Source organism: Musca vetustissima, unplaced genomic scaffold, assembly GCF_032173495.1.
Source record: "Musca vetustissima isolate MV318-11 ecotype Yass unplaced genomic scaffold, APGP_CSIRO_Mvet_v1 utg25302, whole genome shotgun sequence".
In the NCBI taxonomy this organism is placed as follows: Eukaryota; Metazoa; Arthropoda; class Insecta; order Diptera; family Muscidae; genus Musca; species Musca vetustissima.
In genome coordinates this window covers 42,500-55,883 of record NW_026875584.1, presented here as the reverse complement: position 1 = coordinate 55,883, position 13,384 = coordinate 42,500, and the positions used below count along the sequence as shown (strand labels likewise).

General features: G+C 39.3%; 1 protein-coding gene across 1 annotated transcript; it reads right to left on the bottom strand.

Moving 5' to 3' along the window:
• Nucleotides 1-10,090: 10,090 nt before the first annotated feature.
• On the bottom strand, nt 10,091-12,499 carry LOC133338076 (lipase 3-like). The gene is made up of 4 exons (XM_061546260.1): nt 12,395-12,499; nt 11,727-12,317; nt 10,556-10,687; nt 10,091-10,486 (listed from the first exon to the last, which is right to left on the bottom strand). Exons 1-4 carry the CDS (start codon nt 12,497-12,499, stop codon nt 10,091-10,093), a joined length of 1,224 nt encoding a protein of 407 aa, XP_061402244.1.
• Nucleotides 12,500-13,384: the final 885 nt, after the last annotated feature.

Genomic DNA, 13,384 nt, shown 5'->3' with positions numbered 1-13,384 from the left:
ACCGGTTCCCAGAGTCGCTTATTGGGAACGGTCCAGCTCCATCCATTGCGATTCTTTCAAAAGGGGCTCCTGAATTATACTGCTGCATGTAGCCTCGACTCTTCCGTGTTGGACTTTTAGCTCTTATGCACCTTTCACAATTGGCAATCCAGTCGGCAATGGATTTTTGACAGCCGACCCAGTAGAATCTCTGTTTTACCTTTTCAGCGGTTTTTGCTATGCCAAGATGTCCTCCACTTGGCCCATCGTGAAACTCCGACAAGACATCTTTTATTTTGGAGTCTGGGACGACGATCAAGTTCCGGTGAGATTTACCATCCTCACTTTCCCATTTGCGATATAAGCAACCATCTATTATAAGTAGACTGTCCCACTGGGCCCAATAGGATTTTCGGAGGTAATTTCTTTGCGACTAAGTCGCTTGCCCGTTTCTATGGCCGAAATTATTTTGCCCAGAATGGGATCTCTTCGTTGTTCCGTCGATCAATCTTCACCCGACTCAAACTGCAATAGTCGGACATCAACGATATTCTCTTTATTCTCAGCCTTTGAGCAATGCCTGCATTCTACCTTGCATGGCCGACGAGGCAGGGCATCAGCATTACCGTGTTTTCCGCCTTTTCTGTGCTCTATTCTGAAGTCATAACTCTGGAGCCTCTCGATCCAACGGGCTAATTGACCTTCCGGATTCTTAAACTGCAGCAACCATTGGAGAGCAGCGTGGTCGGTCCTCAGCAGGAAATACTGGCCATATAGGTATTTGTGGTAGTGTTTAACGCTCTCAAGGACTTCGGCTTCGGACTCTCAGGCTTCGACAATGTCCGGCTGTAGTACCCGATGACTTTTTCCTGTCCGTCGTTTTCCTGGGAAAGGACGCCACCGATGCCGCACGCACTTGCGTCTGTGTCCAGAGCAAACCTACCGCCAGGTATAGGGTATGCCAAAATGGGGGCTCTGCATACCAGGTCTTTGAGCTTTCTGAATGCCTATTCTTGGTCGTTGCCCCACTGAAACTTCTGGTCTTTTTGCGTCAAGCGGCGATGTTGGCAAAATTTGGGACAAATCGACGGTAGTAGGTGCAGAGACCCAGAAAGCTTCGCAGCTCATGGAGATTTCGGGGCTGCGGCCAATCTCTGACGGCCTGAATTTTCTCATTATCCGTCGCTTATTGGGAACGGTCCAGCTCCATCCATTGCGATTCTTTCAAAAGGGGCTCCTGAATTATACTGCTGCATGTAGCCTCGACTCTTCCGTGTTGGACTTTTAGCTCTTATGCACCTTTCACAATTGGCAATCCAGTCGGCAATGGATTTTTGACAGCCGACCCAGTAGAATCTCTGTTTTACCTTTTCAGCGGTTTTTGCTATGCCAAGATGTCCTCCACTTGGCCCATCGTGAAACTCCGACAAGACATCTTTTATTTTGGAGTCTGGGACGACGATCAAGTTCCGGTGAGATTTACCATCCTCACTTTCCCATTTGCGATATAAGCAACCATCTATTATAAGTAGACTGTCCCACTGGGCCCAATAGGATTTTCGGAGGTAATTTCTTTGCGACTAAGTCGCTTGCCCGTTTCTATGGCCGAAATTATTTTGCCCAGAATGGGATCTCTTCGTTGTTCCGTCGATCAATCTTCACCCGACTCAAACTGCAATAGTCGGACATCAACGATATTCTCTTTATTCTCAGCCTTTGAGCAATGCCTGCATTCTACCTTGCATGGCCGACGAGGCAGGGCATCAGCATTACCGTGTTTTCCGCCTTTTCTGTGCTCTATTCTGAAGTCATAACTCTGGAGCCTCTCGATCCAACGGGCTAATTGACCTTCCGGATTCTTAAACTGCAGCAACCATTGGAGAGCAGCGTGGTCGGTCCTCAGCAGGAAATACTGGCCATATAGGTATTTGTGGTAGTGTTTAACGCTCTCAAGGACTTCGGCTTCGGACTCTCAGGCTTCGACAATGTCCGGCTGTAGTACCCGATGACTTTTTCCTGTCCGTCGTTTTCCTGGGAAAGGACGCCACCGATGCCGCACGCACTTGCGTCTGTGTCCAGAGCAAACCTGCCGCCAGGTATAGGGTATGCCAAAATGGGGGCTCTGCATACCAGGTCTTTGAGCTTTCTGAATGCCTATTCTTGGTCGTTGCCCCACTGAAACTTCTGGTCTTTTTGCGTCAAGCGGCGATGTTGGCAAAATTTGGGACAAATCGACGGTAGTAGGTGCAGAGACCCAGAAAGCTTCGCAGCTCATGGAGATTTCGGGGCTGCGGCCAATCTCTGACGGCCTGAATTTTCTCATTATCCGTCGATATGCCTTCCGGCGTCACGTGGTGCCCCAGGAACTTCACCTCTCGTTGGAAGAGACTGCACTTCTTTGGGTTTAACTTGAGGCCTGAAGACGAAAACTGCTGTAGAACATCCTTTAAGTTCTTGATGTGTTCGTCGAAGTTGCGTCCCATGACTATGATGTCATCCAGGTATATGAGGCACGACTTCCACTGCAGCCCTTTTAACACACGCTCCATCAGCCTTTCAAATGTAGCCGGGGCGTTGCAGAGTCCGAAGTGCATGACATTGAACTGCCAGAGACCCCCATTAACGCCAAACGCTGTTTTCTCCTTATCTTTCTCGGCGATCTCTACCCAGTACCCACTCTGCAGGTCGAGGGTGGAGAACCATGACGTCCCGGCTAATGTGTCCAATGTGTCGTCGATTCTTGGGAGCGGATAGCTGTCTTTCTTGGTGACATCATTCAACTTTCTCTAGTCCACACAAAATCGGGTGCTTCCGTCTTTCTTCTTGACCAAGACCACTGGGGAGCACCATGGACTTGACGATGGTTCTATTACACCACTCTTTTCCATTTCACTTATCAGCTTCTGGACCTCGTCTCTTTTTGCTAGGGGAACACTTCTTGGAGGCTGTTTAATGGATCTCGCGTCTGCTGTATCGGGTGCTTCCGTCTTTCTTCTTGACCAAGACCACTGGGGAGCACCATGGACTTGACGATGGTTCTATTACACCACTCTTTTCCATTTCACTTATCAGCTTCTGGACCTCGTCTCTTTTTGCTAGGGGAACACTTCTTGGAGGCTGTTTAATGGATCTCGCGTCTGCTGTATGGATTTCATGCTTCACCACTGATGTCCTTCCTTGGTGCTCTGTTGTCAACGCAAAGGTAGAGGCATATTTCCATAATAGCTGCTTAGCCTTGTTCCTCTCGGAAGGTGATAATTGGTGTGTCCACTCTTTTATGTAGCCGTCGAGGTGCTTCTTCTCCATTGTTGCTGGCTTTTCGGTGCTAGTTTCCAAATTAATTACAGCTTCAGCTGGTGTGCATTGTCCAACATTGGAAAATTGGCAAATTTGCACTAGCTTGTTTGACAGGTTCAAAACTCTAACAGGAATCAATCTGTCCTTGTTGCTTTTCACCAGGGCATTCGCTATTAGTATGTTACTGTTTATGTTTTCTGCTGGTTCCACCACCCACAACTTCTCGGCTCTACAATCTCCATTCATTGGTACCCATATTATTGCTTCGGCACAGGGCGGTATTATCTCTGGATGGTCCGTAGTCAGACGTCTAATGGGTGTACTTTCATCGTAGCCCACGTTTAACGGAATTTCGACGTTATCCAGATTGATACCAAAGGCAATCATAAAATCTGCGCCTATTATCACTTCGTCTACGATATCGGCAACTATAAACTAGCAATTCTCCGATTTATTGGCAATAGTTAGTCTCAGGGTAATCTTGCCGTGTACTGCCGCGGGCTCCCCCTTTGCTGTGCGCAGTCTGACTCCATTAAGTTGCGTTATTTTTCCCTTTACCAAATCTGATCTTATGATGGACTTTGATGCGCCAGTATCTAACGTCAGAACTCGCTTGTCACCATTGATGTACCCAGTTGTTGTTAGGTTGTGACTTTTCTGTTGTACTATTGGTATGGAGATTGTGGGGCCATCGTCGATGGGAGCCAGTTTATGCCCCGCTGGACTGGCTCGATTTAGTTTAACGGTGCCTCATTGGTGGACTGTTGAGCCATTCTTCTACCATCTTTCGTTGGAGGTGGTGACAATGACCTGGATCGTTTGCACTTAGCTCTGCATTTGCGCGCAATATGACCTGCTTTATCGCAGTTGTAGCATCTAATCCTGGGCTTAGTCATCCCTACTAACTTTGTTTCTTCTTTTACCTGCCTCATGGCGTCCTTGATCGAGTTAACGAGAGATTTGGGTTCGCAACATTCGGTCTCCAGTTGGCGAATCTTGTGGGTCTGGGGCTTAACAATTATTCTTGCCGTCTCTTGGGCAAGGGCAAACGTCACGGTTTCAGCAAATGACGCTTTTGGCGACGCATATGTTGCACATTTAAGGGGACCCCCCCCCCATTCTCGGGGTCAAATTTTTTTTTGATTTAATTCGAATCTACACTAATTCAAGAATGTCCTTACAAAATTTCAAGTGAAAATCTCAAGAACTTTTGAAGATATAGCCGATTTATTGTGTCAGCATCAAGTGACGGCTAAAGGGCTTCTCAAACTTTAAACGCGTTTTTCTCTTTTGCGAATGGCGGGCACGATAACTCAAAAACTAATAACCCAATCGATTCCAAATTTTGACACGTTTCTCTGTGAGTGTATCGCTATCATATGAACTAGGATAAAGCCAATCGGTGAAGATCTTCCTTATTTTTTACCTTGGTTTTTGGTCAAAAATCGGCGATTTTCCAAAAATATTTTTTCAAAGGTCCGCCATTTTGTTAATTTTAGAGCGAAGCCAATAATCCTAGTTCATACGAGAGCCAGACATGTACTCTTTCTAAAACCGTTGGAATTTTCGGATTCCGATGTTCCAGTGAGGAGTTATCATGCCCGCCATCAAAAATAAGGACTTTTCTTTAATCACCAAAAACAACAACAAGACAACAACAAAATTTGTTTGTAAATTATTTTTCTTCCTCTTTAAATCTTCAAATATATATGTGCAAAGTTACAAACCTTAACAAGCATTGGTATTCATTTACCAGCCCATTTAAAATCTTAAAAATAAAGAATTGAGAATGGGGGGGGTTCCCTTAATCTCAGGGTCACGTATGCCATTCACAAAGGTTTCGATTTTCATACGGTCCAACAATGGGTGATTCTCTCCTGGATAAGTCATTAGCACCAAACGTTCCACCTCAGCTGCAAAGTCTTGTAACGTCTCGTTTGCCCTCTGTACTCTTCCCCTTAGTTCCATAAGGTAGATGTTTTGTTTATGTTCGCCACCGTACTTACGTTCCAGTGCAGCAATAACATCTTCATAGTTGTTTCTAGAAGCGACAGGAATACTCTGTATAACATCAGCAGCACTGCCCTTCAATGCCAGAAGTAGTGCAACCGCTTTGTCGCTGTCGTTCCACGAAATTCTAGAAGCCACTGTCTCGAACTGTAATTTGAAAACATTGAATGACGTAGAGCCGTCGAATACAGGAGGTTTGATTTTTAGTGTGTTATCAGGAACTCGCACCGGACTACCTTTGATTTCTAGTTCCGAAATTTTCTTCTCCAGATTCGTAAACCTGTGGTCTTGGGCCAGAAATTTCTCGTCAACCGACTGTACTTTCTTATCCAACTCTTTAATTTGGACCTCCACGGTTTCCACTCTCATTCCAATAACTTCTGTAATGTACTCGAGTTTCTCGTTCATTATTCTCGAATTTTCTTCGAACATTCGTCTCGATTTTTCTTCTGACTTTCTGGAATTCTCTTCGAACATCCGTCTCGTGTTTCTGGAATTCTCTTCGAACATTTTAGCCAGCATTTCTCTGAAATCGTCACCCCTGGCAGCTACTGACGAGACTTCATCCTTACTGTCAAACTCATATGTATCGATGTTCATACCACGGCGCTCGAACTCATCCAACAGACGTTTTTGTAGTTCAGCCTTGTTGCCAGTAGAGGACAATTCCAATTTATTGAGCTCCTTCTTCAAGTCGTCCACTCGTAGAACTTCATCGTAGTACTATCGTAATCTCACTTCCGACACCAATTGTTACGTTCTTGGATTTTAGTTAATCCCGTGTAGTCGTTGTTTTATTTCCCGATACAATTCGTACCAAATAAAACGCGGGTTCTTTCTGATTACGATTATTACAATGATTTTATTCACACAACTTTACTTTGCACTTTACTTTACTCGACGGTTTCAATTCGCGATCTGATTCACAACTGACTCACTGTCTTTCCATTTCCTCTATTTATATGAGCCCTGCCTGTCCCTACAGAAGTTTCTAGACGATCTGGTAACACCTAGATTACGCACAATCTACCAATGCAACAAACACATACAAACTTACACTGAGTGAACAATAACAACAACACATATACAGGCGAGGGAGTAACAAAGGAAGAGGAATTAAGCGATCATCAATGATGACGTTTACCAAGAATTGTACGTCAATAACAAAATAGACAATGAAAGAGGAAATGGAAGGATGTAGAAAAATCTATACAGTAGTTGTTGTTGTGAAGTTATTCGAATAAACTGCGTAGTAGAAATTTACGTTACAATTCAAATTCTTAAATTAACGGAATTCATCTAAATTAACATAAATCTAAAGTTATATTCGTAACATAATGTCATGAAAAACGCAAAAAATCGTAACTTCATTAATATATTTCAGTTATCAAAAGATCAGACAAATTCAAACATTTAAGTAAAAGTCTATCTAAAATAACTTATGTGTAAAAAATTTACACATTTATTTTATTATATAGTCAACTATGTAAATTTTGAAGCGCTACACAAACTTATTAACATATAATATATGTTAAGGGAACCCCCCTCCCCCCATTCACGATTTTTTATTTTTAAGATTTTAAATGGGCTGGTAAATGAATACTAATGCTTGTTAAGGTTTGTAACTTTGCACATATGTATATATTTGAAGATTTAAAAAGGACAAAAAAATAATTTACAAAAATTTGTTGTTGTTATTTTTTGTGATCAAAGAAGTCCTTATTTTTGATGGCGGGCATGATAACTCCTCACTGGAACATCGGAATCGTGAAATTCCAACGGTGTTAGAAAGAGTACATGTCTGGCTCTCGTATGAACTAGGATTGTTGACTTCGCGCAAAAATTAACAAAATGGCGAACAAAATTGGAAAATCGCCACCGCCAATATCTCCATGTTTAATTTTTATGTTCATGCTTTGTATTTAGCGGTGTTAAAAGTTTAAAAATACGACTTAATTTTTAAAATTTGTTATTTCTTTTATTTTATTTTCAAAGTTTTGCATAAAAAAATGTCAAAATTACCTACAGTGTAATGGGACAAGCTTATGTAAAACTATTTAAAGTAAACTTGATACATGCTATTCGATGTGCCTCTAATCTGATCTAATCTCACTCGGACATTGGATGAGTATTTGGTGCAAAATTAACCTGAAGTCGGTCGAAAATACAAATCGGAGCATTGTCTGGAACTGCACCAATTTTTACAAATCTTAATCTGGATCGATTTCAGCAAAACTTCAAACCCGTTGGCTATACTAACATCAGTACGTTTTGCAAAATGTTGTGCCTTTGGTGACTAAAATATGTATGGGAACTATATCTGAACCAATACTTGACAATTGTGACATACACAATTTTTTGACAATTCTTAAGTGTTTGGTGCACCATTTACTTGAAATCGAACGAAAATATATATGGGAGCTATTTCTAAACCTGAACCGATTTCTATAAATCTTTGCATACGCCTATCTGTACTTAATTGAGAACGCTTTGCAAAATTTCGTCTTGGTCGGGAGTTTGATGCACCGTTTATATGAAATCGGACGAAACTATATAAAAGAGCTATATCTAAATCTGAACCGATTTCAATAAAATATAATGGACGTCAACCTATAGTCATTTCAATACGATGTCCAAAAGTATGTCTCAATCATACAAACATTGGGAGTTTGGTGCACCATTAGCATAAAATCGAACGAAACTATATATGGGAGCTATATCTAAATCTGAACCGGTTTTCTCCAAAATTTGCAACTTGTACTTTATGTACAATAAAATTACGGGTATACAAATAGGTATGATAAAGAATTATCGGTGTATACATGTGGTGTATTTTTGTATAGTACACTTAAGTCTGTTTTTACACGGTAGATTGGTTCCAGAAGAAGCCGTGTAAAAAAGACATTGATCTTATACATAAAGGGAATTCCCCTAAATTAGTGCTATTCACATTTGCTTTGACCAGTAAAAATTGTTTGTACGCGCTAAAGTGGAATTCATTTAAATCTGGTTTCAGACTTTTTTCTTTCATAAATACTTTTTTGTGATATGAACATACTTCGCAAAAATTAAATTTGACAAAAAAAAAATAAGTACATAAAATTTCAAATCGTGCTAAATGGAATAAAATCGTCAAAAAATATATATGTATATATATTAAATTTTGAAACCATGTTATATCAAAACCGTGTAAAAACAGACTTAGGTGTAGTTTATATGTTTTGTGGAATAAAACCCTCGGCATCGGGAAGTATACCTGTATACAAAATGTATGGTCGAGTCGAGTATGGTTATAGCGAACAAGTAGGGACCAAACAAATTAGTTCGTTATAGAAGAAGCTCGTTATATACAAGGTAAGGCAAAACATAGGCATAGCGGAAATAATATATAAACTGGTAGGTTTTGTGTCCATTTTGACAACTCTTAAACTGCTTATATTTTTCATTGATGAACCTGACATTACAACTGGCATTCTTGTAAAGATTGACAGTGTTCACATAAAAAAATTAAGTTTTATGAGGATTGTCATCGTTCAACATTAAGTATATTTGGAGCAAGTTCGTTATATCCAAATTAAAATATATGAAACTCAAAGTTGTAATGTTCTTAAAAATCTTGTAAGTCATGATTTAGATTAGGCGAGTTTACTTGCGGCAAGTCTTTGTTTGTAGGAGAGAGGGGCAAGGGGAATAGAAATGGAAAAAAATGCTTGTACCGACAATTTTCTGGCAATTCGTTTTGTGTATTTCGTATTTGTTGACATTTATATATATTTAAATGTGAAAAAACAACAAATAGAAAAATATTTTGGAAACCGAATTGCCTTGTATAGACGCATGAAGCAAGTTTAAAAGAGAGCGATAAAAATCGCCGCAAGTAAACTCGCCTAATATAAATTAGGACTAATAGTCCAAATGTGCTTCACAAGACGATATAAATTAAAATTGAATTAAATGTTGACAAAATATGAATATTTTCGTTTTGACGTCTAATATAAATTTGAATGTAGGTAGAGGTTTCAAAATATGATTTGACAGCAAAATTGATACTCAGCTGTCCATACTGTCCGACCTTATATAGGCCTTGCTATAGCCTACCATGAATAATTGTACAATATGAGTGTTAACAAAGGTGGACAAGGTCTAAAGTTTTGAAATTAGACTATCACGCGACATGAGAGTCGAGGACAATTGAGTTCCTGCATTAGAAAAATTAAAACTTGCCTTTGTGATGCAGGCGTTAGGACAATTTTGAAACAAATTATAAAATTCGCGAATGAAAATAATAATTTAATTTCTTTTTCATGCTATAATTTTTCGATTTTTTATGCTTAATCCATTTTATGGTAAACATGGTTCGTTATTTTTGAAAATGTAACCAAAAAGCTCTGACTTCAAATATACATGACTTTAGAAATCACTGCAAATAATGGCAAAACTCTGCGAATTGTGTGAACAATTTGAACTCTTTTAAAATTTCAAAATTGTTACCTGTTACTTCACGTATTCAAATTCAATTATGGGAAATACAACTCATTAAAGGAGTTTTATTTTTTTCGTCAGAGTATGAAATCAAGAATATTAGTTAGAGAATCATCCCTTTGCCTATAAGGTCGCAGATTATATAAGGTCGCAGATTATTTTTGACGAAAAGAATGAAAGTCCTGAAATGATTTATATTTTCGGCGGAAGAAGTAACACTCCTCCGTTAAAAAATAAATAATGAAAGTGTTTTTTTATTTATATTTTTTTATTTTATAAAATAACAAACAAGTCGTGTTTTTATTGTTTTTGTTGTCAAATTTTACACGTTATCAGACGTTTCATAAGACTTGCAGAACTGAATTACGGGATCATTGATAGTTTCTTTGACTTGGTTAGCAAAAATGAAATCTAAATGGCCCCATTTAGGATCATCTATCAATTTGAAGTATTTCAGGTTGACCAAGTGATCGGGTAAACGTTGAATATCCAAGTAGGTTGCAGATCCGTCGGCCATACCATAGTAGATGTACATATCGGCAGATATATTGTCGAGGGGATAATTTGGTGGCTCCGATTGACCATATACTTTCATATTTTTTGTGGGGCCATAATCAAACTGCCGGAACTCATTGCTAACGTATTCTTGAATGTAGTGGATGCCTTGGTTGGACGAGATACCTGCTGGATGTGTTTCGACGAGCTCCGGTAGTATTGTCTAAACGAGAGCAAAAAATTCCGATAGTCAGATTCTAAGCAACACGTATTTCACAAAGTAAGCACTTACGTAGTTCAGATTGGTGTTGTCAGTGCCGGCCCACATGAGGAACAACACGTTGCAGTATTTAGCAAACATGGGATCGCCACCACATGCAGTATCGAGCAATCGCTGGACGTAGTAATTATGGGGAATGAATTCCTGTAAACGTAAAAATACAAATATATGAATATCAAAATTAAGTTTTGAAAAATAAAGCAGGACCCCCACTCATTCTCAAGTTCTAATTTGGACTAGAAAGAAAAAAAATTGTTGTTTTTTGTAATTACAGAAGTCCTTCCTTTCGAGGGTGGCAAGATTGCCGATCGCTCGAAAATTGGCAAAATGGCGGACCTAGGAAAATGATTAATTAATAATTTTGTTGGAAAATCACCTATTAGATTTGGTTTGAACTTATTTCATACGATTGCTATGTAGGAACCGATTGGATTAAAAGATTTTGAGTTATCTTGTCCGCCAATCTTGTTTCGAGAAAAAACGCGTTTAAAGTTTGATAAACACTCTCACTGCCTCAGGTCGCTAACACAATAAATCGCCTATATATTCATGAGTGTTGAGATTTTCACTTAAAGTATTAATGAGAAATTCTTGAGAAGTTGCAGGTCATATTGAATAAAAATAAAAAAATCGATTTTTTTGAAATCGCGAATGTAAGGGGGTCCCTTTAAATAGCTGTTTAAGATCATAGCAAAATATAATTAAATTCGAAATAATACAGTATGTCTGCTACAAAAAATACAACTCAAGAACAACCACATAAAAACTTCATACGGGAGGAAATTTAAAGAATAATTTCGATTTTTATGCGTACCAAATTTTCCTGTTGGGTAATTAAAAAAACACATAATTTATATGTTCCCGCAATGCAAGAATGTACCACTTTTTACTCAGATAACAAATTTTCCTTTGTGATATCGAAAAAATAGTAAAAACTATTAGATTCTTGCTGAACCGGAACAGACTTAATTGACACGCTTATTAATTGTGTTGGAATCAAATCAGACGTTTTCTTCAGTGTCATACTAATGTCAGTTTTTCCCACAAGAATTTCCCGTATAATGCGACCACATACAAAAATATGTATTGAGGATTCTATGAAGTATGTAATCGGTCGGTTGCTATATCCTGGCGTGCAGTAATTTGTACCATGATTGCAACTACCGTGTTGAGATATACTCACCTGAGAACCTAATATATCGGATCCGATTCCGGGGGTTCCAATATAAGGGGCCAATCCAACGACCATTCCGTCTGTAACATTGCCCATGAATATGGGTGGAGCTAACATGTGTGCTGTCTTAATTTTCTCGTTGTATTCCGGTCTCATACTGGTCATGACAAAGAAAACCGTTGTGCCTTGCGAATGACCCGCGTAATGTATTTTGGACTCGCCTGTTTCCTCCAAAATATAATCAATCATTGCTGGGATATCAGTGTAGCCAATTTCATGCCAGCTGAATTCCCAGAAGTACGGATGATTTATAGAAATCTTGGTATTGTTTCGCGAATATATGTTTCCACGAGCATTACCCAGCCACACATCGAAGCCACTATCGGCAAAGTTATATGCCAATGCGTTATCCGGTCCATTGAGCAAGAAACAATCCGAACAAGAGAACAGGCCATGTTGTAATAAGACGACTGGCTTTTTGGTGTTCTGGTTTTGCAATTTATGTGAGTAAGGTATGCGGAAAAGGTTTAAAACATAACCATCAGGAGTTTCGACGTAGTGCGACTCAGCCGGATATCCATGTTCCCTAATGCGATCAGCCTGAAATACATTCAACACAGGGAATATTAATCAGTGCGCGTAAATGTTTGTCACTCTTTTTGAAACGTGTCACTTACAGACGTCTTGACGGGTTTAAACGGTATGTCGATGTAGGGATTAACTTGCACCTCAGCTGCTGCTGTAGCCAGCACCAAACCCAAGATCAACAGTTTTGGCAACATATTCGTTTCGTCGTTAAACATAAACTGATGAAGTCGAACTGAGAATGCTACTTATCAATGTTTCGAGGGCCCAGCAGTGTGCAGCGTGGATAATCTTATCAGAAGATAATGTTTATATTTACTACTCAATATTAAACCGACCGTGAGGGGTATATGTTTTATTGTATAATCGATCAATATTATCGCCCGAATATATAATTCGGTATGTGAAACAGATTTATGACATGAGAAAATATTCTTTTTTACGAAAAACAGATTTACGCAAATTCTGCTGATGCATCATTTATATTTAGTGTATCGAACAACTAGGCTATGGTTCCGATATGGTTTAACAACCGACATTACACTAGAGGGCGCATAAATGCAATTTAGTCAGCAATTGACATGCAATTTTTGAAATTCCTTCCAGTGTTGTAATGTATTTGTATGTGTATAAAAATGTAAATTTTATGAGATGTACCAATTTTGGACATTGCTTTTGTTTGTGGCAGATTGATATTTTTTATGGATTTTTTACGATTTATATTTTGATGTTCACCAACAACACATTTCGGGGGGATGAATGTCCTTGGTGAGTATATGAAAACCCCAAAAGTTCAATGCGCAAATACTAGCCCTACTAGGAGCGCGTTTAGACTAGACGATTTCAAATGTCAATTCCATGGCGTATACGTCACCTTAATCCTATTCACAAATACTGTGGATTATGTTCGACTTGTATGCTATGGAATAGACATTGGAGATCGAGTGGATTTCGTAACTCTAAACACACTTTTTGGCAAGATCGACTTCACTGCGTCTGTTTTGTTAATGATAACTTCCGAGCAAACTGTGATAGGATGCTCCAATATATCTATCAACATACACTTTACAGGATATCAGTGT